Source organism: Tursiops truncatus, chromosome 3 (genome assembly GCF_011762595.2).
Source record: "Tursiops truncatus isolate mTurTru1 chromosome 3, mTurTru1.mat.Y, whole genome shotgun sequence".
NCBI lineage: Eukaryota > Metazoa > Chordata > Mammalia > Artiodactyla > Delphinidae > Tursiops > Tursiops truncatus.
The window spans coordinates 118,353,464-118,379,591 of record NC_047036.1 but is presented as its reverse complement, the minus strand read 5'-3'; the positions used below and the strand labels follow the sequence as shown (position 1 = coordinate 118,379,591).

General features: G+C 37.3%; 1 protein-coding gene across 2 annotated transcripts in view; it reads right to left on the bottom strand.

Moving 5' to 3' along the window:
- Positions 1-919: 919 nt before the first annotated feature.
- NDFIP1 (Nedd4 family interacting protein 1) overlaps positions 920-26,128 on the bottom strand; it is a 50,646-nt gene continuing 25,437 nt past the window's right edge. The window contains exons 2-8 of one of the 2 annotated variants that reach the window (XM_019924615.2): positions 21,631-21,718; positions 17,798-17,928; positions 14,585-14,672; positions 13,488-13,612; positions 11,482-11,548; positions 8,232-8,337; positions 920-1,956 (exon numbers count right to left, since the gene is read on the bottom strand). In XM_019924615.2, coding sequence (XP_019780174.1) covers positions 8,234-8,337; positions 11,482-11,548; positions 13,488-13,612; positions 14,585-14,672; positions 17,798-17,928; positions 21,631-21,718 — 603 coding nt within the window. In that variant the 3' untranslated portion in view covers positions 920-1,956; positions 8,232-8,233. The remainder of the gene's footprint in view (positions 1,957-8,231; positions 8,338-11,481; positions 11,549-13,487; positions 13,613-14,584; positions 14,673-17,797; positions 17,929-21,630; positions 21,719-26,128) is intronic. The other variant, XM_019924614.3, reaches the window with a different exon arrangement.

The window sequence follows — 26,128 nt, the reverse complement described above, 5'->3', positions numbered from 1 at the left end:
CTTCGTTCTGAAACATAGAACACGATAGGCTATAAACTCCTCCAAACTACATTGTTGGTATAATCTAATTCAAAATATAAAAAATCTTCAGAGACTTTCAAACCCTGCCCCACTAATCTATTGTAAAATATAACTTTTAAACAGAAACATACTATACTATTACTTATAGTAATCAATAAACGAGTTAGAATGAATGATCACTGAAACGTTGATCCAGGAGGCACTGTTTTCCTGCTTGGTTTTCAAATAATGTACATTTCTGTGCACTACATACTGACACCCCTGAACAGACTTCCTAAGCTGATCCTGGATGTTCACATGCAGCAGATAAATGAATATCTGCAGGTATCATACCAAGCTAGTGCTGGTTTGTGTAGTTATTGGACCATCTTGCTACATTTTTTTCTTCATATTTTGAATAAGTGGAAGAGGTGGAAAATATCAAATGACTGATATTGTAAGAACCACTGGTCTCTAAATTTAACACAATTGAGACAAAAATAGAAATCAGGAGGAATGAGACATTTTTAGCTTCAACTGGATGCTCATAGGACTTAAACCAGTTGGCTGTGTTCACCTGAGAAAAAGGGCAAATGCAGGGAACACGCAGAAAACATTGGAAATAAATTATCTGAGATCATGTCTAAAAAATGAAGCATAATTGGGAATTCCAGAATGATTTAAAAGCTCTACAATTCCTCCCTATTTTAACCCATTATCTTTTGAAGAACTAATATATTTTAAGGAATATATTGAGTATGATATGAAAGAAACTTCCCCTGCTGAAAAATTGGCCCAAGACCAATTTCTTTTTTGTTTACTGAATGATTCTGTATGAATCTATATGAAGATCAGAAAAAACTGCCTTAGCAATTAACAAGTGCAAACCAAGATATTAAACACTAATCCACAGCAAAAGTTGCTACACAAGAGACGTTTATTAATGTTCTGTTGTATTTACAGCTTTAACATACCAAACCAGGGTGAATACCACTTGGTAGAAAGCACATCACTCTACACTATAACACATTGGTCTCTGCTAACACATTGTAAAAGCAAGTAGTACAGTATGTTAGGGATCATCTCAAAAGTTCCAAGCTAATTCTTTCTTTGCTCCTAGTACCTAATCCCCTCCCTACTCCTAGCCCCTGGCCTAATCATCAGGAGACAAAAGAAAAAGAAAAAAAAGGGGTAGGGATTCTAATCACAGAAAGTATCACCAATTGCATTTTATTAGTAATTATGCTGCATTTGTCCTTGTCCTTTCTATTTTATACAGTGATAACACCTTTACAATCCCTTAGGTACACAACAGAATAAGGTACAGCAAAATTAGAATACAGACTATAAAAAATTAATGCTTATCATTTACCAATTAAGAACATATTCTTGACCACACCTTAAATGTATTTTGCACTATGATTTTGTTTCTAGGTGTTCACAGTACAATTAAATAAATTTCTAGATTAATTTTAACAGCAAAATGGATTATGTGCAGAAATGCAGTCATAACAAAAGTTATACTTTTGAGAAAACCCCTTTTTTAAATGGCCAGCATTGTACATATCTTACACTAAAATATTTAATTCCAAATTCATTTTGAGATGGAGGATGAATAAAGCAAGATTGCCCCCTACTGACTACAGGGACAAGGCTCATGCTATTTAAAATGACTACAAATAGATAAGGCATTATTAGTACACCACAGACTTGATTGCGAGAGCTTTTTCAAACATTAACCACTAATGATTCAATGATTACAGAATTTTGCATTAACTATTAAAATTTTACATCTAGGAACAAATAGAGAGAAATGATCTTTGTCAACAGTACTTTATTTTTTTAAAGCAGGTGATTATTCCTCTGTGTTCCGCCTCTTGATTCACTTCCTGCAGGTGTTCTCTTGCTTCTTGGGAGAGAATTCATAAATGCAGGAAGGCCTCTGCCAGAAAACATCTGCCAGAGAAGGATATTGAATATTGAAACTCTGGTTAAGTTGTTATTTTGGCTAAAAGAAGGATGTAGTCACAAAAGAAGGCAGGATGTCTGGAGACACAAGAAGTACATTTTTACATAGCTTTAAGATTACTATACACTGACATCATAGTATTCAATAAACGTTACATTTTTGGTTCTTAAAGTTATAAAGGACTGTAGAACTAGAGAGAACTTGAATGCTTTCTTAAAACCCATGAGGTCAGGGGTCTCTCTCTCTCTCTCTCTCTCTCTAAACCTCCTAACAAAAGAACAGAATTCAAGTAGCACTTCATCCTACACTTAACCTCAACAGCAATGACTGAAATTTGGGGACAAAGACACAGTAGAATCCAAATGCATAGGTAATTTTCCACACACACTCGAAGCTGTTTACCCTGCCAATTCTGCCAAATCTCACACGAGGAAGATTTCCAATAAGGATGCCAGTGATATCAGTCTATACTTGAAGCAGGGCAAAGTTAGGAAACAACTATAAACTCACAGGTACCACAAGTACTTTTTCCAATCAATTAGAAAAAAAGTGACTGTATTTTGGGGCATGTATCTCGGGGTGGGGGGACTGTATATAGCCCCAATTTTTAAAAAGCAATATACATGACTAAAATAAATACTCTCAAAATGATGTCCATCTATTTTGTTAAATGCAGTTTTCATCTAATACTCTAAGGCACTTTTGTTTTGGCATATAAATTGGTTTGGTTCTCATGGAAATAATGGAAAAAATACAAATAACTCCCTATATTACTGCTAAAAAAAATACTCTAAAGAGATATATTAACAGCTTAACAAATATTTATTGAGAAACTACACTGTGATACCCTATACCGGAAGAGAGTTGGATAGGCTCATACATAGGCCCCTAGCTCACTTTTCCATCTTTCCAAATTACTGTAAAAGCCACAAGCAGCCCTTCTGTATCTCTTCTAATTAGACTACTGTATACGTCTTTAAAAGGCTGGCAAGATGCAGAAAAGCTACAACACTGGAGGAAATCAACATGTTCTTTTTGAACACTTAATATTTCCCAAACCCCAAATTCACTAACACTGGTGTTTTGATTTGAAGTAAACCAATGATATTGATGTAAGAGCAACTTTTCTTCATGGAGACTTCAGAATGTGCAGGGACAAAGACACAAGAATATAAGGAATCATGAAGGGCAAGTAGAACCAAAAAGAAAATTGGTAGACAGATGTCAAATAGAGATTTTTCAATGAGGCTAGCTAGCTACACTCACTACAAGCCTAAGTAAATTCAGTTTTACCACTTTCCATTAACAGATAAAAACTGATAGAATGATTACTATAAAGTCAAAACACTAGAGTTTTGCAAGAATATGAGATACAGTTCAGATACAGTTCACCTGGCCACTTTCTTTAGTTCATGCTGCTTCCACGGAGGCAAATTAGTTTTAATAGATCCCTCAAAGTCAGAGCTACCCAACAAACATTAAAAATGCATTAAGAGGTCCTACCTACTGTACAGCACAGGGAACACTACTCAATATTCTGTAATAACCTATATGGGAAAAGAATCTGAAAAAGAACAGATGTATGAATATGTATAACTGAATCACTTTGCTGTACACCTGAAACTAACACAACATTGTAAATCAACTATAATATTAAAAAAAAATCCATTAAGAGGTCCTAGATAGGTTACTAATGGGTGATCTCAATCACCATACAAATTCCAAATGAAAAAGATTGCTAGAGAGGCACTCACTGCTCTCTAAGACCCAGAGGCCTGTTCTGATCAACTTGACTCACAAGCTGTTACAAAAACAGTGATGGAATGCCACGTTTTAGGGACTGTGGCTATCATTACTAAACTTTAGATTAGATCACTTCAGAAACAAAAGGAATCCAACAGCCTACAGATCATTTAATTTCAAGAGGAAGACAACAATTTCTTCTAGGACACTGTGTGATTTTTTTTTTTTTAAGCAAAAATTCCCCTGGAAACATTTTCTACTATCTTGCTACTTTACAACACAGTCCAAATAAGTGAAACTAACTTGAGGTGAATTAAAAATAAAGACGTATTAAGAAGGAGGGGGAAGGTTATAGAAAAAAGGAAATGAAAACACTTATCACTACGTGGAAAAAAGTTAAGAAGATATCTGATGCCTCATATGTATAGCTCACCAGGTCACAGCAATCACTATTTAATTATGAAGGGCCCTATCTCATTAATGCCGCGAGGGCTTACAAATTTTCTTCCCTCCTATTTCAGATGGGGTTAAAGTAACAAATTTAAGATCCATTATACTTCACATATACAAGTGCTTTTGCAGTAGTGTTAGATTATCAGTTAACTGTGTTACCACCTTACGGTTACTATAACTAGCTCCTCAATTATCTGGCAGCATCAAAAGAAGTGGTACTCCATAAAAATTTATTTTCCAGTTCATTGGTAAATAAGATAAAGTATGGACATTTTACATTTTTGACCATTTCAGATAAAGACGTTTCTAAAAGGTATCTGTTTCTTTTTAAACAACATAGAAGGAACATTTTGTTTTTCCTGCTTCCTCACAGTCACACACTTCTTGCTGCCACTGTGCCCAGCTCTAGCAGTTCCTTCTGGCTTTTTTTGCTGTGAGGCAGGAACCCAAATTTCCTTTATAAGCTTATAAATAAGTTCTGAAAGGGAACCTGAGAGTTGCCCTATGATAGTAGTACGTGAGCTTTAGTGTTCAACTCTTGTAATATCTACTTTGGCTGCTTAGAAAGAAGGCCTTTTGAGGTCACTTCACGGTGTGTGTGTGTGTGTACTATATTTTGGGCAGCCTAAATAGAAAAGTCACTATTCTTACACTTTTTTCTAGTACAGTGCCAGATCTTAGCACGGGAATTGAGTTATTTTTCTCTATGGCAAAGTTATTTTAGAAATTCCCTACCTGTGGCTTTCTGGCAAAAAGGAAGCCCACAGCTAGCTTTTAACTAGTGATACCTCCAGTAAAGAAAGTAAAAGGTCTTGGTGAAAGAAAAGAAAATCTTCACACCTTACATGATGGTTTTCTAGTACATCTTCAAACTAAATTAAACTAAATTTCCTCTGAACTAGAGAAAGAAAACATTCTACTTTTGGATCTGGATGGACAGTTCTTACCCCTGTCAAATGGACAAAGGAAATTCAGTCCCATGAGATATTACAGCTTTTTGGGTTCCCTCTGGGGATACTGAAAGTTAGTAAGGAAGTTATTAAAATTCTAAATGCTGCTGTAAGTCCCTAAACCCCTAATTTGGAGCTCTGAATCCTCTGGGCATGTCTGGGACAATTTCAAATCAACTAGGATATCAAAGTCAGACAGGAAAGCAAAGAAACCCTACTATGCCCTCCACTGGGGAACTTTATTCATATACCTCTAAGTCTGACAATGCCTAAAGCACTGTAAGGCCTCTGGCTCCAAAATACAGAGAACACCAAGTCTATAATATCCAACAGCATTATTACTTTTACCCCTCCAACAGCATTATTACTTAACTAAGGGCTGCCTACTTCAACTCATAACCCTAAAGATGCTTTGTTTTACATTTAGAATATACCCATAAAGCATTTCGGAAGTTTTAGAAAATCAAAACAATAATAACAAATTTTATAAACAAAAAAACCCTCCAAGTCCCTAACAATACAGGAAAACTGAGAAGTTCAGGCTTTCTCTCAACCTGTATTGTCATGTCAACCTGTCATGTATTAGAAGCAAGAATGTATGCATCCTCTAATAAAGCCTGAAATTGCCTTCTAACTGAAGAATGAAGAGAACAGACAGCGTGTGGCCTCATTCCATTTAGAAAGTCAAAGCCATTAGACTAGACCTATAGAATCTGTGAAGGAAGGAAGAAAGGGAGGGAGGGAGGGAGGGCAGGAGGAATCTGTCCCCTCAGGATATGTTGGGCACCAATGGATTAGGGGAAATCTGCAGGTGATTTCAAGCATTCATCCTAAGAAGAACTGTGGCGACCCCAAAGAATTAACTTTTTTTTTTTTTTTGCGGTATGTGGGCCTCTCACTGTTGTGGCCTCTCCCGTTGCGGAGCACAGGCTCCGGACGCACAGGCTCAGGGGCCATGGCTCACGGGCCCAGCCGCTCCGCAGCACGTGGGACCTTCCGGACCAGGGCACGAACCCGTGTCCCCTGCATCGGCAGGCGGACTCTCAACCACTGCGCCACCAGGGAAGCCCAAGAATTAACTTTTGAATCTATGGTAGGTAAGAGTTAACCTAGGGCTTAGAAGTAACTACAAATTATAATCAGATATGTAGAGGAAGAAAAAAGATGACAATGGTTAACTACAATAAAACCACACAAAATATCTGACAAGCCTCTTAAAGTTAGGATGTCCCAGACACAAACACAGGCACATCACAGGCATTAGGACCTAGGCCAGTGGTGTCAGTGTCCATCTGTGCCCAGACTGTGTAACTGAATTCAAATTCAGGACACACCACTCAGGACATTTTAAACATGCAACAAAACATTCCCTTTCTTTTAAAAAAAAAAAATCATACACACAAGTGGTACTCTTAATGGCTAAAATTATCTCTCAAATAAAAGTCCACGCTCCTTTGAAGAAACTGACTTTAACCAACAGAACCTAAGTTCTTTCCATGCTTTCTTTAACTTTTGTAAGAAATGCCTTATGAATATACTCTACCATGCATGTATCTGAGCTTATCTGTCACTGTAACCTTTGTTACTTATTAAGAACATTTAATTATACATGTAAAGTGCTTAGTACAGTATCTGATATATCAAAAAGTTGACAAACATTAGTTATTACTATTACGCCATGCTTGAAAAAATTTTTGTTTCATTTAAGTAGTTCTCATCACATTATTCTGTTGCTTAAAAACTTTCAATACCATCTCACCACCTGGCAAATTAAATACGGTACTTTCTTTTCTAGAAGCATATATTCTGAGACCACCACGAATCTTCAAAACTGAGAACTCTACTCTGCATGCTAAGATCACCGCAAATCTTCAAAACTGAGAACTACACTCTTAGCATATGATTACTTACATAAACTATGATAACCCAACAGCAAATACAGAACAAACTGATGTTCACATGGAGTCAGCCTTGTGTTGAGGCAACACATCACTGGGTTTAAAGGGCTGCTCTATGAGTTCAACACTTCCAGCGCAAACGGGCTTAGTGCTCAAGATATTTGAGAACACTTTCTCAGCCTGGCTTTCCAGCCTTAATCCTCAACACTCCTTTATGCTACAATCACATTGCTGTCCCTTAAGCCAGCTCCGTAACTTCTCTGCCTCTATTCCTATTCAATGCTTGGCCTTAGGTGACTCTGAAATGCTTCCCCACCCAACAATTTCCACGATCATTTACACTTCCTACCTATCATTTCAGGTTTATCTCAACTGCTACAACCTTCACAAATCCTTGCTTGAGGCCTTCAACCAGCCTGGTCCCACCTGTCCTCAACAGTCTTAAGTAACAAAGAGTCAACTCCACGAAGGTTAGATCTTGTAACCAGAGGCCTCTCTCTGGTGTACTCTTTCCCAAGATTCCCTAACTCCTCCTTTTTGTAGCTAGTGATGTAAGATGGAGTCAGCCTCTGGGGAAAACCACGGGTGAACCAAAGAGCCTCGGCAAGGCTTAGTCCTCCTGTTCTAGGCAAGGGAAAAGGCCCTTTCCTCCCCTTCCTTTCCTGGGGTTTGACACTACCACCAGAATGGTAACATTAGGATGGGAACCTGAAGAAAAGGGATCAGCAAAGCCTCTCTGACTAACCTGAGAAGACGGAAGCCTTGATGGGCTTGTCAGTGGCCAGGCAAAAGGAGTTCCTAAAGTACTCATGGTCCTGTCAGCTCTGGGGTTTAGGGCCCCACATAACTGAGCTGAGTGATCAGGCCTGAGAGGCTCCTTCTCGCTACAGTCCTCTGGAACCGGTAAAACTGCAGGCAGCTGTGGCTTTGGGATTCACGATTCAAAGATCTAGGACCCTGAGTCCCAGTCGAGCCTCTTCTGCATTGTCTAAACATGAGATAATGTTTTCTCCTTCGGCAGTTTTTCTAACTTGCCTTTTTTAATAGTTTTTTTTCATAGAAACACCCCTTACTAAACTAGAAACTAAAAGACAAGGCTTCCTTACCTTCTCCATATCCCCTACCGCAGGGTGTACACTCTACTCTAAACCTGAATAGTCATCTGCAATGCATCACATGATTACACTGGGACTACAATAAAGTTTTTTTCTTTAATACCTTTAATAAATAAAGAGAACTCTGGTCCTGGGGAGATTTGAGAAAGTTTCTGGCATCTTCCGGACTTTTGCATAATTGATAAATCCTCTGAGAAACAGGAGAAAGCCTAATTTAAAAAAGAGAAGTCAAGAATGAGTTTATAATTCCCATATTAAGTCCACTCCCCAGAAATATCCCTTCTGATACCAATACTTCATCATTTTTCTGCTAAAAACTATCAAAACACAATTGCCTCTAAAATTTCCAAAGGATTTCCACACCAAATTTTCCACTTCTCAATGAGAATACATAATCTCAAGAGCCAAGACAAAGTCTCTCTTGCACATTCAGAATCTAAGTGGTCTAAAAAGGAAACAAAAATAAGACGGGGCCAAACATTTACATTTGGAAGCCTCATTGAGAAGCATTAGCAAACCCTACCTTCTCTCCCCTGCCCCGACTCTGGCCTTGCCCCACGGCTCCAGGGATCTTAGTTCCCCAACGAGGGACGGAACCTGCCACCACAGCAGTGAAAGGGTGGAATCCTAACCACTGGACCACCAGGTAATTCCCAAAAGCTACCTTCTGAGTTCCAAAAAAGTATTCCAAGATAATATACTCTTTTTAGAGAGGTTATAAACTGTTTTTCTCAAAAAAAAAAATTCCATCCTTTCTTGCTGTGGGCTTCTTTTTTTCCAAAGACAGTACATAATGTTGTCCACTAGATGTCAGGCTCCCCTTACCTTTACAGCAATTCTCATATTCTCAACTGTATTTCTCTACTCTTAATTTAGGAGTCAGCGGGGAAGGTGACGAGCCCCCTCCAATGGTAGCTCACATACTCCCGGCCCTCCTCCTCCAGAGATGGTCCCTGAGTCTTAGACACATTTTTTTTAAACACCTTTATGGAGATATAATTTACACACCATAAAGTTTACCCATTTAATGTGTACGATTCACTGGCTTTTAGTCAGTTAAAACTATAATCCAATTTTAGAACTCTGTCGCCCCTAAAAATATCCTGTACCCACTAAGGAGCCATTCTCCATTTCCTACCCTCCTCCCATCTCCCCAGCTCTAAGCAATCACTTTCTTTTGGATACATTTTAAAGTATACTCAAGGAGTAGAAGACTCTTTGTACTCAAATAGAAATGATTTTTGGCAGTAACCAAGAATCATCAGCACTGAGCACAACATCATCCTTTTGGCACCAAAATCAATAAGCCAGCTCCAGTCAAAGGATGGGTGCCATGTGGGAATGAATATAGGTCAGTTTTGCTAGACATTTCAATTTTGAAAGGTTAAAAAATGCAGGTATTTTATATGAAAATTCTTGATTTTCATGCGAAGACAACTAATAATAATAAAAAAAAAACTTCTTGGGGCTTCCCTGGTGGCACAGTGGTTGAGAGTCCGCCTGCCGATGCAGGGGACACGGGTTCGTGCCCCAGTCCGGGAAGATCCCACATGCCGCGGAGCGGCTAGGCCCGTGAGCCATGGCCCCTGAGCCTGCACGTCCAGAGCCTGTGCCCTGCAACGGGAGAGGCCGCAACAGTGAGAGGCCCGCGTACCGCAAAAACAACAACAACAAAAAACTTCTGAAAATAACTGTGGAACATACAAACCACAACTGCAGGCTAGCTATAGCTTATGAGCTGCCAGCTTGAGAACTTTGTACAGACCTGTTCTCTGCAGGAAAAAAAAAAAAAAAAAAAAGTTCTCTCTGCAAGGGGTTCCAAAAATGACCCAAACACTGGATCCAAATACACTAAGTACATCCCAAGTCTCACTACTTTTTGCTTATCAGTAAGCAGTAAGATAGCAAGAATGATGAATTACAAAGTACTATAAATTCATCTCCCATGAAACTTTAATATATGAAGGAAATCAGCCCATTAAATTTCTTTAAATTATCAACGCTGTCAACAATCAACCTAAAATTATGCTTAATGACTCTTCTTTTGGTCTATTCAGGATTTGCTTGGACTTTAGGCGGCTTGGGGGAAGATGAGGAGTCAGACTTTCTCTTAAAGGTACGGTTTAGAGAATAAGCAAGTCAAGGAACTACTCCTCTAAAGTAACTCTCCTGTAGGTCACTTTTAAAAAAATTTTCTCAGTAATCAAGGGAAGGGGTAAAAATCACTCTCTCTCTTTCCTTGGAATGCCAATGACCAATAGTAGAGCAGATGATGCTACTGGGGAGGTGGGGGATGGCATCATGGATGACTTGTATTTTCTAAGTAAAATTTAGGGTCAGCAATACATGGCTCTATTACCCTGGGTAAAACAGGTAGGTCCTGAATATATTAAGCACCTGTCAGGCATGGGTTCTACACTGTGCTAGCCAGACCCATTAGCAGCCCTGGAACAAAGGATCCTAATCAAGGAGACAACAAAAAGGCCTGAAACAGGAGAAATGTTAGGATAGGAGAAAATGATGTCACAGAAGCAGAGTGAGGCAATTATACCATCTTTAGCAGCTACAGGATGTCTCTGCTATTGTAGAAATGACAGCAGTGATGATGGTCTGTTACTGTATCATATGTATTTTCTCTACAATGAGGAAACCAACAGTATTCACCACAGTGCTCATTTCTTTGCTTTAAGATATCTTGGAAGAAAAGATTTTAAAATAAAAATTTAGAGTAATAAGTATAATCTGAAGACCAACAACCTGAAATGGCTGGTATATTTTTTTTTAAAAAATTCCTCCCTCTCATCACAAAATAATTCTTATTCGCAACAACAGCAAACTAAAGAATTCTGGAACCCCAATTCTTACTAGACATAACTTCTGGCGGTTCTTCCAGAAGTTATGTCTAGTAAGGTTATACATTTTCTGTTTTCTACCGATAGATCCAACTGAATATAGGCCACATAGACTCATGAGTAGTTCAGCTGGTTACAATATACCTATAAGCAATTTGGGGTTGAGCTTGTGAATGCTTTGCGGCAATAACTCACAAGGGGAAAACAGATCTATGGACTATAAAGTTATCTTATCAGTGTGCCCCTCTGGCTACACAGGAAATGTGAGAAGTGTATATGGATGGGTTAAGAGAAATTTATCACCACTAAGAGACGTTCTATGAACATTTATATTACTCTGATGGTGACAAGAGCCTAATCCTTGAAATATTTTAAAAATTATACTTACTATTGCTAATATATTACTGTATAGTAAGTGAGATGAGGGCTTAACAAAAGTAATTTTACTTCTAAAATTTAACATAATCTTTCCTCTCCTTTGTCTTTGTTAAGAGCACTTACCTAAAACCAGGAACACCCACCAGAGCCAGTACTGACCATCAAAATATCCAGGGAAGTAAGTGGAAAACTGAAAAATAAAGCAAAATACTTCAGAGCACCTCAGCAGATATAATTTCACATTTTAGCTTAAGAGTTTACAAAACACAAGATTTTATCTTGTATACTAATGCTATTCATTTAGTTCTTACAAAAATTTCTAAGAAGTTAGTGAAAGTATTTTATACAGTACAGATCTGAAATGATTATGATATACGCAAACATATTTTCTTTCATGGAAAAGCAATCTTGAAATATGATAGCTTTCGGCTTTACATACGCCTTGTTTTGAAAGTGCTCAAATCTGCTTGTTTTTAAAAAAAAATTTTTTTTTTTTTGCCCACGTTATTTTCCCTTGTAGAAATATGTCTTGATGATAACTTTCATTTTGCTTACACAGTGCCAAACCCAACTATCTGACCTCTTTTCTAATGATCCCTGATTTTGTTCCTATGCCTCCAGCCATGTCTTGACCTTGGAAAACTTTTGTCACATACATCATGATGATCACATTCCTTTGCCAGGGACTAGCACATAATGTTATTCTGGCCAATGGAACTGAGGGCTGCTGAGAAGGTTTCCTAGCTCTTAAGAAGAAAAGGAGGAGAAGAAATAGTTCCCTTTCTTCTGTTGAACACTGTTGTGTTTCTGACGTGATGCGTGAAACTGCCTTGGCCATCTTAACCCTGAGGGTGGAGCAGCTATACTAACATGTTGAGCAGACCGTCAGCTGTCCTCGATGATGTCAGTGAAACATTTAACTAACCTCCATGTCAGGACTTATTTTCACTGGAAATAAAGTTTCCCCATTGTTTTCTAAGCCATTTTGAGCTAGGTTTTCTGTTACTCAAAAAGCCATCCTAACTAATACAAGCTGATTCATTCAATTCAGTTAAAAGTTTAGTAAAAATAAAAAGATTGGTAACTAATTTGATCTTGTTTCTATTGGAGGCTTTACACAGTATGGACTTTAGCACAGTTTGAGCATTAAATACAGTATTTTATTTCTTAATAAAATAACAAGGTTTATAGAGAAAGAATGAAAAACCTCTTTAGGGCTTGATTTCTTAACTTAAAGTCCATGTTTTAGGTGAGTACACATTAGCCATCTAGGAGAAAAGCATGTAACTTTTATCAGATTCTCTAAGGAACCTGGAATTCTAAAAACGTTAACAATTCCTTTAGAATAAATAACTTTGAAAAACTCCAATGCTCAGTCAACACTCATTAATTAGTTAATGTCAATTTATGATAAACACATTGGTTTTATATATAAAGTTAACCATGGCAGTAAACCTATCCGAAATCAGAGGACACTTTAAGAGACTAGATATTTTACAACTTTAAATTAACTTCATGCAATTCTAACTAACTGGTAACTCCTACATCACTGAAGATCTCTCTCTAAGTTACCTTAGAGATAAGGGCCCCTAATGGAGTAGGGCTTGTTAAACAGTTAAACAGTTTTGGCTCTCCAAACATTATGGCGTAACCAATGATGCTACTGATAACCAATCCTGGAAGGAAGGATAGGAGGGAGGAAGGAGGGAGAAAAGAAGAGAGGGAAGGAGAGAAGAAAGACTAAAACTTCAGTAGCATTAATGAGAGGAATGTCTGCTTTTGATGAGATACCAGAGAGGTGACAGAGTCTTTCTTTTATTATAAAAACAACTAATTTCAGAACAAATACATGTATTATCACATTACAAACATTAAAAACAGAGAAAGCAGCTGGTGAACAAGGATAGATGGATGCCCTTGGACCACCAATATTCACTAGATTTGACTACAAAACTTGGGTGCATGAACCAACTGCAATTGATCTAGGTTCAATTTCATGAAACCAGAACAAAGACAAATCAAAAATCATTTTTAAGTGATTCCAAAAAGCAGATAAAAAAAAATCAAATATTCAAAATTATTCTACTTATTGCTTCTCTACAGACTATCATTACTGTTGCACAACTTACCCTGACAATCAGGATCCACTTAATTAGAGAGAGACCAAATCCTGAAATGGCCCCATACCTTCCTGCAGCTGAAGTGGTCAGGCAAAAAGACAGGAAAAACCCAATCCAGTTAAAGAGGAATGCCACTGTAAAAGCCAAGAGAAAAAAAGAGGTCAGACATGTCCTGTTACCCAAGGAGCAAGAGTGCCCTAAGGGTGCCCTCTGTACTTGCTTCTGCTTAAATGGCTTAGCCCACCCTCCAAAACCCTTATCCCACTTCCCCAAAACATCCATCCTCTGTCTTCCTCCCAAAAGCAAACAAGAAAACACAGTCTCTGGATATCAGGTGTTATATTATTACATCTACTGCTATATACGCTTTCAAAAATGCCTTAATATCACCACACTGAATACTTATGACTTGTGCCCTTTACTGTATGTGTTACACCTGAGTAAATAAACATTATTTGAACATTAAATTAGTGCCCGCCAATAATCTGATTCAAGTCATTCACCTCCTGCTTCTATGAATTTTGACAGCTTATGTAACACGTCACCTCTAAAAGCACTGCATTTGCTTCATATCTTTTTAATACAGTAAATTAAAGAAATTGTTGCTCACTTCCAAGTCAGGCATATGGAAACCTAAATGCAAAATAACATCAAGGGGGAAAAATCGGGCTGACTTTGATGTATTAGAAAATAGAAGCTTGTAAAATAAAATTCATCGAAGGCATTTAATTCCTATTCCACGGTCAGGAATGAGTAGGAGGAATGCTAAGGGGCCTTGAAGATTGCAAAATTGAAGCTTATTAGATCATGTAAAAATGAAGCATCCCCCAAAACTGCTTTAATTACATTTTGCATAGGTATTCACAGAAATAAAAGACAAAGAGAAAGGATATTAAAAGTGTACTAAGCTCTGAACATCTCAGGAAACGGCATCAAATATAATGTAATATATTAAATAAAATGTATTAAAATAAATATAATGTATTAAATATATGTAATAAATATAATGTATTAACTCAACTAGTTCTTTTAATTCAGTCATATTCACTCATAATCCAAAGCACTCTGGTTTGTGGGAAGTGGCTCTGCTGTGTGTATATACTTACTGAAAAAAGTTAACATGAAAATCCCATCGTTTCCTATCCTCATCTGGTCAGGATCATCAAAATCATCCCGACCCACAAAATCCTCATCCTAAATGAAAAGAAAAGGTAAATTCACAATAAATTATTTCAAGGCAAAGGAAAGACATCAAGAAAAACAGAGAAAGGGACAAAAGTGAGTTCCAATGAGAAAATATACTGCTTCGGCTCAATTCAAAACTAGGAGCATTAAGGCTTTAACTGTATGTTAAAATTTTCATTTGTCTTATAAGTAAAAGATATAATTTTTCTCAGTGAAAGGAATTTTTTACTTTATAACCCAAGTTCTTTAACAATACACTTCAAAAATTATGAAGTTCACAAAGAACTGTTCACTCTTCCTTTTATATATATATAAATATAAAGAAAAGAAATATATACATAAAGAAAAGAAAAAGAAATTTTTCTTACACATTTGGCTTAAATTCTAGAATATCAGCAATCCAGGGCCTGTTTAGCCCAGAATATTCGTAATCCTGGGCCTATTAAGAAGATACCATTGACTAGCTCAAGTGCTTTATGAGACTGACTTGGGGTGGGGTAGGGTGGAGCGGTGGAAGAAGATAGTGTAATCATACGTGAAGAGTCTAACAGCGCTGCCCACTGCTCCATAACCATTTATTTATATTGGTACATAGGTCTGAAACAACCTCACTTCCAATCTTGTCGGCAGATAGGATCCTTTCCATCCTAACCTGAAAACACAGTGTTGCAAGTCTAGAAGGAAGATGATCTTGACCAACAATGACACCAACATATGCAACTTACCTTTTCAACTAATTGTAGATAAGTGTTGAGATATTGAAAAATAAATGAATATACGCTTAAAAGTAAAAGTGGTAGACTTGTACACAGTACAATGAGGGTTCCTCAAATGAAAAAAAAAAAAAAAACTTTAGGGAGAACCAAAACTTGCCCTACACAGAAAAAGGACTGGGAAATTCACAACAAGCTGCCAACTGGCTCCCCTGGGGGATGGGAACTGAAGAAGAAGTGGCAGTGGCAGCTTTCATCTAATTTAACACCTTTCCTCTATTGTTTGAAATTTATATAAGAATGTATTCGTTTTATCTTTTTAAAAATACGAAATAGCTAGTATTATGAATGCATACTAGTAGGATAAATAGGCTTTGCCAAATTAGAAAGTAATTCTGTTTTTTGCATAACTACTCAAAGATGTACTACAAAAATACATGGAAGTAATGCCTAATCATATTACAAATCCCTTCTAGCTGTTCTTTCTGTCCTTGGTATCTCTACTACCAGGATTCCTCCTACAAACTGTTGCCAGGTTAATGTTTCTAAAACACCATACTTGTCTTATCATACTCATGCTTAAAAACTCTGAAAGATTCTGTGTGACCTACGTGTAAGTCTAAATGCCTCAGCCTAGCATTCAGAAGATTCTATAACCTACGGTTCTGGTCACGAACTCTTTGCTCAAGCAAAACCAATTACTACAACCACAGAACCTGCCCTGCACCTGGCTGATTCACATCTGCTTTCTGAGCTTTTCCTTCTGGAATGTTCTTATCCATCAAAAATCGGGGCCCACTTCAAATCCCATCTTCCCCGTGATCACAAAGTTAAAGTCACAGTTCTTAACGCTCACTGCTCTTGTGCTGTTCCTTAGATATAGGTCTTCGTGGGCCTTTTCCCCAGCTGCATTTTAAGCTCTTGTATGGCAGGAGCATTGCTTTATACAAAGCCTTCCACCTATCCACTGCAAAATACATAGCACATTATATAAAAAAGTGTTCTATACGTGTTGGCTGAATAAAAGAGCCCCTTAAGAAGTTCTTAAATGTGTACAAAAGCATTCTAAAGAGTTCTGTGATTAATCAGAGCTAATCTCCTGGTCTATTTCATGGGACAGTTACCATAATCCAAGAGGTCTGGAGAGTACATACAAGGACTTTGGAGTCTAGAATATCTGGGTTTGACTCACCTATGCTACTTATTAGCTATATGACTTTGGGCAAATTATTTAATCTCTCTGGGCCTCAATTTTTGCATTTGTAAAATAGGGATAATATAATCTCTACCTTGCAAAGTTATTGTGAAGACTGGAAACAACATACAAAATACATGTAAGCATCAAGCACTGTACCAACCACGTTGTTTGCTTCCAATACATGGTAACTATATTAAGACTGTTTTGTCTTTAGAGAGTGAGCTGCATGAGGGGTCTTAGTTTCTCCCTAGCACCTACAAGAAGTGAATGCATTTCACCAGGTAGAATCAGCCTAGACTAGGCTTGTAAACTATTACTTCTGCCCAGCAGTGGTTTTATGAATTTCACCCCTCATAGTATAAATATGATCTGCGAACAGTCTACTATCCTAAGGCCCGAACTTCTGGGGCTTGTGTCATTGCACTGCCCAGACTGAATTTCTGTTCTTGTTCTTATCTTTTACTCTAGTTTCCTGTCAGGCCTAGGGTCTGGAGCCTTGATTGCCCCACATTTATGGGGACTGGATCCTGCTTTCCTTTCTCTCAATATCTCACCCAAGGCCCCACCTGCATCAGCTTCAATCTGAATGAATATTTATGAAAACACAACTGTATCACTTATAGGCCTGACATCACGAACCAAGAGTGTCCAAAATTCTCCATGGGCTTTCATCACACCCCGCCCCCACTCCCATGAATTAACATCAGGCCAGATGGGATCTGAATTCACTGTGCCTCCACAGATGGCATGATCTGGACCGCTGGTGGCATGGGGTTCATCTAGATGATTGTTAGAGCCCTTCTGAGTTTAATTCTATGAAGTTCCACTTATTTATTCTCTCCATAGACTCCCTAGCAGCTATCTACCTAACACCAAAATATTCAGTGTGCAGAATCAAGGCAAAGTTGGTGTATTTCCTAAATCAGCCCCTGCTCCAAGATGTTTCAGCCATGCCAGGAGACTTGAGAAAGTGATGGCAGTAGGAGAGATATAGGGAAAATGAGCTGGCTTGACTAGTGATTTTTCTGCTCATTTGTATCTTTTACCTCATCATTTTCAGGAAAAGATAAGAGTTTATTATCCCAAAAGAAAATGTATCTGCTTTTAAACACTAGCTGTACTTTTACTAATCAATTTAATCATAAGTAATATCACAAAGTGGATAATGCAAAGAACTTAATTCCCATAAACCAGCACCAAGTAACATGGTAAGTTGGACTTACTCTTCCAGGAACCAAAGGGATAGTAGCTTCAGCTTTGGTTCTCTCAGCTTCATCATAACTGGGCAGTGTGGTAGCCACATTGTAAGATGGGGGCTTTGGAAACCCAGACTCATCTTTGTAGTCAAAATATGCTGCAGAATAAAAAGGAAGTCATAATAATCTGAAGATTAGTTGAAATGAGGAAAAAGAGGATTTCTGCTAACTCTGGCAAACAAAAACCAGCCATTCCTCTAACAGTACATACAGAATAATTGAATCAAAAGGTGTTTAAAGATGAACATAAGACTGGGAATGATTTTTAAATGTATCCACTTTTCAATGATCTAAATTCCACATTCACTTTGCCCTCCCAAGTGCTTCTGAACACTTTTTTTTGGCTGTTTATGTGGTGTGTTCACAAAAGGCATGTAATATTAATAATGGAATAAGGTAAAATTAAACTAAAAATAATTCACCTGTGTGTTTGGAAATCTGTACCATGGTGTCCTCCCATTTATAAACATGAAATAAACTTGAAAAAAAGTTAAAAGTCATTTCTCACAGATTTTGGCCCTTTTGATTCTTTCACATTATTTTTGCCATGTATTGTTTTCTGTGACATGCCTAAGATAATTAGGTAATTACAGGTTCAGTTACAGAACCATTATTTATTTGTGTGAAATCTTGCATTCCTTCTTTCTAATACTGCATCTTCATTTTCACTGACTTCTATTATAAAAGATTCAATATGTATTATTAGAAAAGTTCTATTTACAAATGGATTAAATTTCTATACAATTTTTGAAAACACTTAAGAATTCTGAAAAAATTCCTATACTTCATCAAGATTAACATTTTTCTTTTCTTTTTTCTCTTTGGTTAATTATAACTAACTTCCAATTTTACTGTAGTATATTACTGAAATTATCAATCAATAGAATTCACCTCATTAACAGAAAAAAGGAGAAAAATTCTGTCTTCACATGGGCAGAAAAAGCATTGATAACATACCTATTAATAACAAAAAAACTTAGCAAATTAGGAATACTGTAAAAGAAAACTATGATTCCTTAACCTTCTCACAAATCTCTATGAAAAATCTAGAGTAAATATCATAATTAATGGTAAATTATTAAAAGCTTTCTCCCCTAAGATTAGAGAATCAGACAAAAATGGCCCACCATTCCCACTTCTAATCAAACATTATCTTAGAGGTACTACTAGTTGATACAATATGGAAAGAAAAGAAAATGTAAGACATAAGGATTGGAAAAGAAGAAATCTATCCTTAACCATGGATGACATAGTTACATATGTAGAAAATCCAAGAGTATCTACAAACTATTAGAATTAATATATGAATTTAGGAAAGTCTCTGAACATATAGTTAATACAAACCATCAACTGTATTTTCATATGCCAGCAACAAAGAGAAAATAAAATTATACACGGACCTTTTATAACAGCACCAAAATACACCAATACCTAGGAATAAATCTAATTATCTCTATACTGAAACTCACAAAATATTACTGAGAGAAATTAAAGAAGATCTTAATAAATGGGAGGGATTTAACATAGACTGGAAGATGCAACATTATAAAGATGTTAATTGATACACAGATTCAATGCCATCCCAACTAAACTTCCAGCAGAATTTTTGTTTGTTTCATCCGTTTTATGGAAATTGGCAAACTGATTCTGAAATGTAAATAAAAATACAAAAAGCCAAGAAGTATCAAGGAAATCTTGAAGAACACAAAGGCTAAAGGACCTAATTACCAGATATCAAGATTATAAAGTTCTGGAATTAAGAAAGTTAAGCACAGGCACAAAGATGAATAAATAGACCTAAGGACAGAATATTTAGTCCAGAAAACAGGCGCGCGCACGCACACACACACACACACACTCACTTGATTTATGACAAAGGTGACATTACAGCAGTGGAAGAAGAATGAATGGTCTTTTCAATAAATGGTGTGGGGACCAAATGGATATCCATATGGAAGAACAACCTTGACCACTACCTCACACTACACAGAAAAAACAATTCCAGATGGAACGCCCATCTATCTAAATGGGAAAAATAAAATATCAAAGGTTTTAGACGAAAATTAGGAAAATGTGTTACTGAAACTAAAGCTGCCACCTAATCCAATTCAAGAAATTTGTTTTTCTCTATGTCAAAATAACTATTTTACATACATTACACATACATATATACATGCATGTATGTGTATATAAAACACTGTATATATAATTTCCTTAAAAATTTCTTTTTACTTTTAATTTAAAAGTTAATTTACAAATTGAAGGGTACAATCTGCATTCGCCCACAGCCACAGTAATTCTGAATACATGAACAAAACTGATACCTACTACCTTAAGGAAAACTTTATTTTTGGCTGCGCCACGCAGCTTGCGTGATCTTGGGTTCCCCGACCAGGGAAGGAGCCCAGGCCGCAACAGTGAAAGCCCGGAATCCTAACTACTAGGCCACCAGGGAACTGCCCTTACTACCTTAAGTTGAGGGAAATCAAGAACATTTTTATTTCCCTATTTCAACAGAGTTTTAAAAAATGGGATCCATCAATATAGACACCTCACATAATTTTAAGTTTCCATGAAAAGTTTAACGACAATCTTTTCCATTTTATTTAATACATTCAAAACAAACAAAAATCCAATATTTGTTAGACTGTCCAAATTTATACACCACAAATTAAAACAGGTAAAGTGAGTATACAAAATAGTGACTTGTGCCTTTTATCCCCCTGCCAACACGTGTGCACCACTCTTATTTCTAACCATCAGCCATGTACTTGCCACTCTGCCACAATTGTTTCAGAGAATATGGAAGAGGTTCCATCAAAACTGGTCAATTTTCAGTAATTAAAGTAGAACTGGTTATCATAAAGATCTAATTACCAAAAGTCCTGAACTACTGCAATTTTCTTTCTTCTCCCCCACCCCTTCTAAACATGCGTGTGCAAATCATAAAGATAATCTGGTATAAGATGGGAAGATGAAAGGTTAATTAAGGATGGTTTTAAACTATGAGAAACAAAATGAAAGAGTTGGGAGACTTCTAGTTTTTTTATTAAGAATTTATTAGCATAAAAGAAATCTAACATACTATATTCCAGGTCACAGGTACTAGAATCAAAAAGCAAAACAGGGGGCTTCCCTGGTGGCACAGTGGTTGAGAATCTGCCTGCTAATGCAGGGGACACGGGTTCGAGCCCTGGTCTGGGAGGATCCCACATGCCGCAGAGCAACTAGGCCCGTGAGCCACAACTACTGAGCCTGCGCCGTCTGGAGCCTGTGCTCCGCAACAAGAGAGGCCGCGATAGTGAGAGGCCCGCGCACCGCGATGAAGAGTGGCCCCCGCTCGCCACAACTAGAGAAAGCCCTCGCACAGAAACGAAGACCCAACACAGCAAAAATAAATAAATTAATTAATAAATTCCTACCCCCAACATCTAAAAAAAAAAAAAGATTAAAACAACAGGATTTGGTTTAAAAAAAAAAGGCAAACAACTAATGAGCAAACTACAAAAAGAACAGCAACAGAAAAAACAGGTGATCACCTGGTTCCTGAATTCTACCTCCTTTATATTAAGAGTCTCTTGGGATGAAACTGAGTTCCGTAAGAAAGCCACATTGGAATGGGGTTTTATCTGTTTTCAGAACAGTGACTTTTTTTCACCACAGACTACAAACTAAAACTGATGTCAAAGATTTCTTAAGGAAAGCTGAAGCAAACACAAACACCAACAAATACATAGCAGACAAAAGCCTCTGGCTGATGCATTTCAAGAGCTCAGCAGCCACCTCACCCTGTTACCTACCTGCACTCTCTGCAGAGATGCTGCTATAAGGTGGAGGAGCGTCCCCTGCAGCTTGTTCCGGCTCTCCAGGCTCTTCTTCATTCTGCAACTAAATAAAAATTTCACATTTTAATGCAATCATAAAGCCAATTAGACAGAGGAAAACCTGAAAACTGGAATAGCCTTTCTGGAAAGCTATTGTGCAATGTGTTTCAAAAGCCTTAAAATGAGCAAATCCTTTGCGAATTATTCTACTCCCAGGAGTTTATCCTAAGGAAGTAATCAGACAGAGGCAAAAAAGGTAGCCATAAATGCTATTGCAGCAAAAATTAGGAACAACCTAAATACCAATCATTGGGGACTTATTAAATAAACTACAGTTCATCTCACAAAGGATTACTAAGTAACCACAAAAATGAAAATGAAGAAAATTCGATGACTTGAACAGATATTCGTGCTGTACTGTTACACGAAAAAAGCTAAGTTTACCAAACCGTATGAATCATATAACTTGGTTTTGAAAGACAGATATGTGATGGAAAGCAGGTCTATAAAGATAAACATCTACAGTTTACACTGGTTATCTCAGGAGATGCAATTAGAGGGGATTTTTTCCTTGTGTATATGTATGTTCTAATTTCTTGTAATGAACATTTATCACTTAATTTTTTCCATTAGAAAAATAATCTAATAATAACAATCTGTTAAGGCAAAGACAAATCACAGTAAAACCAAAGTTTACCATTATATCCAGTTTGTGCATAGAAATTATATCTTAAATAATTGAGATATTTACAAAAACATAAAATTCCACCTAATTCTACATATAACCTCTGTCAATACATCTTCCTCTTCCATATCTCAGTAACTTTCTCACTAGTCAAATCTACAGCTCCAGTTACTTTAGATAACTGACACTGAAAGTGTCTTCCTACCACTGCCAGTCTATATAGTCTATGCAACTCATCTTCATAAACAAAGACATGTGATTTAATTTTTCCACTGTCACGACTACAGCTCATTTAAAAGATGAACTGGCTAAGAGTCAGTCTATTGATGGGCAGATGGGAATATGCTTCAGAGGTGATAGAAGTATTATTACCTGGTCTGGGTGCTGGTTTTGTGAATGTCAACTCCATTAATGTTTAGTAAATGTTATATAAATATATATGATTTATGTAGCTTTCTGTGTCTATATTTTACAAAGGAATTTTAAAGAAAAAATTAAAAACATTAAAAAAAAGATGAAGTGGCTGAGAATGGGAGTCAATCTGTAAAGTACTAACAGTATTTATCAGTGTAACTGACTTGGGGGTCTGCGTCCCAGCTGTGTAACATCAAGATATATAGAGCCAATTGAGCCAGTTGTAAAATACAAACCCCTCTAAACCAACTGCTGCAAAGAACTCTATCCTGAATTGAAACAGAAAAAGAGAAAAGCCTGACCTGTCCTAACATGAAGTAGATATTAAAGTAATCTCTCAGCCTCCAATCTCTATGCTATTCAAAATCGGAAGCCAACAAAACCTTTCTGATTAATACTGCCAAGCATTCAACTTCAAATGAATTCTTCTCCCAAATTTTCATCAACATCTACCATCTGGGCACATTTTTTTGAACCCTAGTTATCTAATGTTAAACCTAAGGCATTCCCAAAATAAGTGCATTGTAACATAAGATGAATTTTCCTTTCAAAAGAAAGGAAAGGACAAAATAGCTACAGTAAATCCAAATGTTCCTGGGAGACCAAATCAGTAAATTATTTAAATAGAGTTCCTGGGGCCACGTTCACTTGGAATACTTTTAACATCATCTGTAGCTCTCTAGACAGGGTATTCTCAGCCTACTCCTACCTAACCACTCTTGTGTGCTGCAAAAAGTACAAAAAAGCAGCAAAAAAAAAGTTGCAAAAAGCAGCAAAAAGAGTCAGCAGCAAAAGCAGAGGCAAATACAGACTCACTTTCAAGAATGTTGCCTTAACTTACTGTAGCCAGTCATGTTCTTTATTTAAACCCTGCTTGATATTGTTTTTTTCCAGCTTGATACTTTTGATTTGATAATTCTTTCATCTCCTGAGCTTGGTCAAATAATCATGTTACCTCTGCATAATTTAGGTTTTAGAAAGAAAGCATGAGAATTCTAAGAAATACAGAATTCTAAGAAATAAAGCATAATGGAGTTTTAATGCCTGTATCTACAAGATAGGTTGCCTGTCTCCTAGCAACCTGGAAATGTGAAATTTGATCATTCCACACCAGGGTAACAGATAACAAAGCAAAGAAATTCCAATTGGCTCAGAAACCCCCATTTTCTCTTTGATGAGGAAAAAAGAAACATTTCCAGATGAAAATTTTTACTCCATTAAAATTCACCACTTCAGAATCATATTATTATTAATAATTAGTAATTAATCATACTAATATTATTTCTAACTGAAAAAACATAACCAACAAAAAACACCCACTATGATTATGGAGGCTCCCCACATACTGGGATGATCCCAGGACCTCACTCTACAGGGTTCCCAACTCTGGTGTTTTCTATAATGCTGGTGATAAATTTAGGCTCCACCAAGAAAGGTGTTTAAAATGAAACACTACGATGTGGGAGGGAAAGAGGCAATCACCTTCAAGAAGTATTTAGTAACCACCATCTGTGTGAATAATAACTTGTTATATAACAGAAGCCCTAACTATACATCTTTTTACACTTTGGGGGCATCTATTGCCATTAATTTGGCTCTGCCAGCCAAACAAGCCAGGCACTCACTAACAGGGGCGGGGGGGAGGGGAAAGGTGGGGAGGACTAGAACTAGAGTGGGCCTTACCTATAAGGCTATGAAATTGGTTACCTGGTTCCAAAATGTATTTTTTAAAATATTTCTTTATTTTTTAAATTTACTTAGGCTGCACCAGGTCTCAGTTGTGGCATGCAGTATCTTTTAGTTGTAGCATGCGGGCTTCTTTAGTTGCAGCATGCGAACCCTTAGTTGTGGCACGCGTGCGGGATCTAGTTCCCTGACCAGGGATTAAACCCGGGCCCCCTGCATTGGGACCGCGGAGTCCTACCCAATGGACCACCAGGGAAGTTCCCCAAAATGTATTTTTAAGGTTCTCCTTTTCTGTCCTTGGGAACCTTTCCTGTGCAGCCCTCCCTGCCATATCCCAGGGGTTCAGGGATCCTCAGGCTCTCCCAAGGCTAAGACAATAAGTGTCACTGTCAATTTGGGGCTGGCGTTGGAAAGATGCCCAGTCTCTTCTAGCAACTGGGTCAGTGGAAGCTTGAGTGCAACCTACCTGTTACAGATCCCTGGTTGTAGGGGATACTGAGAGACAAATCTGAGAAGTGGTGGGACTTTCTGCTCTCTCCCTACTGCGGGGGGTGGGGGGGTGGTCCTTTGATTGTGTAATTGTGACAGATAATAAATACCTTCGCGGCTCTGGATTCTTCTCAGTCACATAATTTTTTTTAACAATTCTCATCAATTTTACTTATCTCCAAATAAGATTTAAACTGTGGCTTTTCCAAACAGAATTATACAATTACCTATACATGCCATATAAACTACTGAGTTTAATACAAAAGTATGTCTCCACTGCTGACAAAGGAATAATTCAATCATGTGAAAATTCAGATGGTCTTTCTCTTTGCCACTCCCCGGACAGTGCCCTTACTCCCACTTTCCTGATTACCTGCGTTCCTCCTTATACTCTGAGCAGACTCTGTTATGGCTCCCCAGAAGAACCCTAAAACTCTTCCACATTCCCATTTTATAAATATGTCACAATCTCCTATGGTACTTCTTAGCCTTGATCGCCCTCAGGTTGAAAAAAAAAAAATTACCTACAAATAAGTACTAAAATGCTTTGTCCTCTAGATTTAGCCTGTGAAATACAGCACATCTAAAATAAAGGATGTTTTTCCTTCCTCCGTATCCTATCCATATTGTTGCTATTAGAAATAAGTATATGGTGTTTTAGTTGGACAACAGAATCTCCCATATAGAAATCATACATAGCTCCAGTTCTAATAGAAGAAAACTTGAATTAACAAGTTTAAAGACACGTAAACCCTACAGGTTTAAATTCTTATTTGAGCTCCCACCCCAGTAAGAAGGCTTCCTCATTGCCCTCCCATAAGTAGTTCTAAAGATGTTCTCCAATTCAGAAATAAGCTGTTTTTAAGCAACAGAAGAGCAAGGGCTAGGATTAAGCCTAAGTAAGGGTCAACATTTACAACTGTACAGGACGGCAGTACCTAAAGGCACTTACGTAAAAGTCATTCTTGGATTCTATTTACTAAGAATGGGAGAACAACAAGAAAACCTACTAAACAACAAAGAGAAAAGCCAAAAACTCATAAATCCATGAGAAGAGGTATCAAAATATGCCTCATAATTCACACAAACAAATATGTGGAAAATAATGCTGAACTTATCCGATAAGTCCATAAAGTTACAAGTATTTTTACCACTCATTTTTTCCTTGGGTGAGTCCTATTTAAACGGCAAGAAAATTCT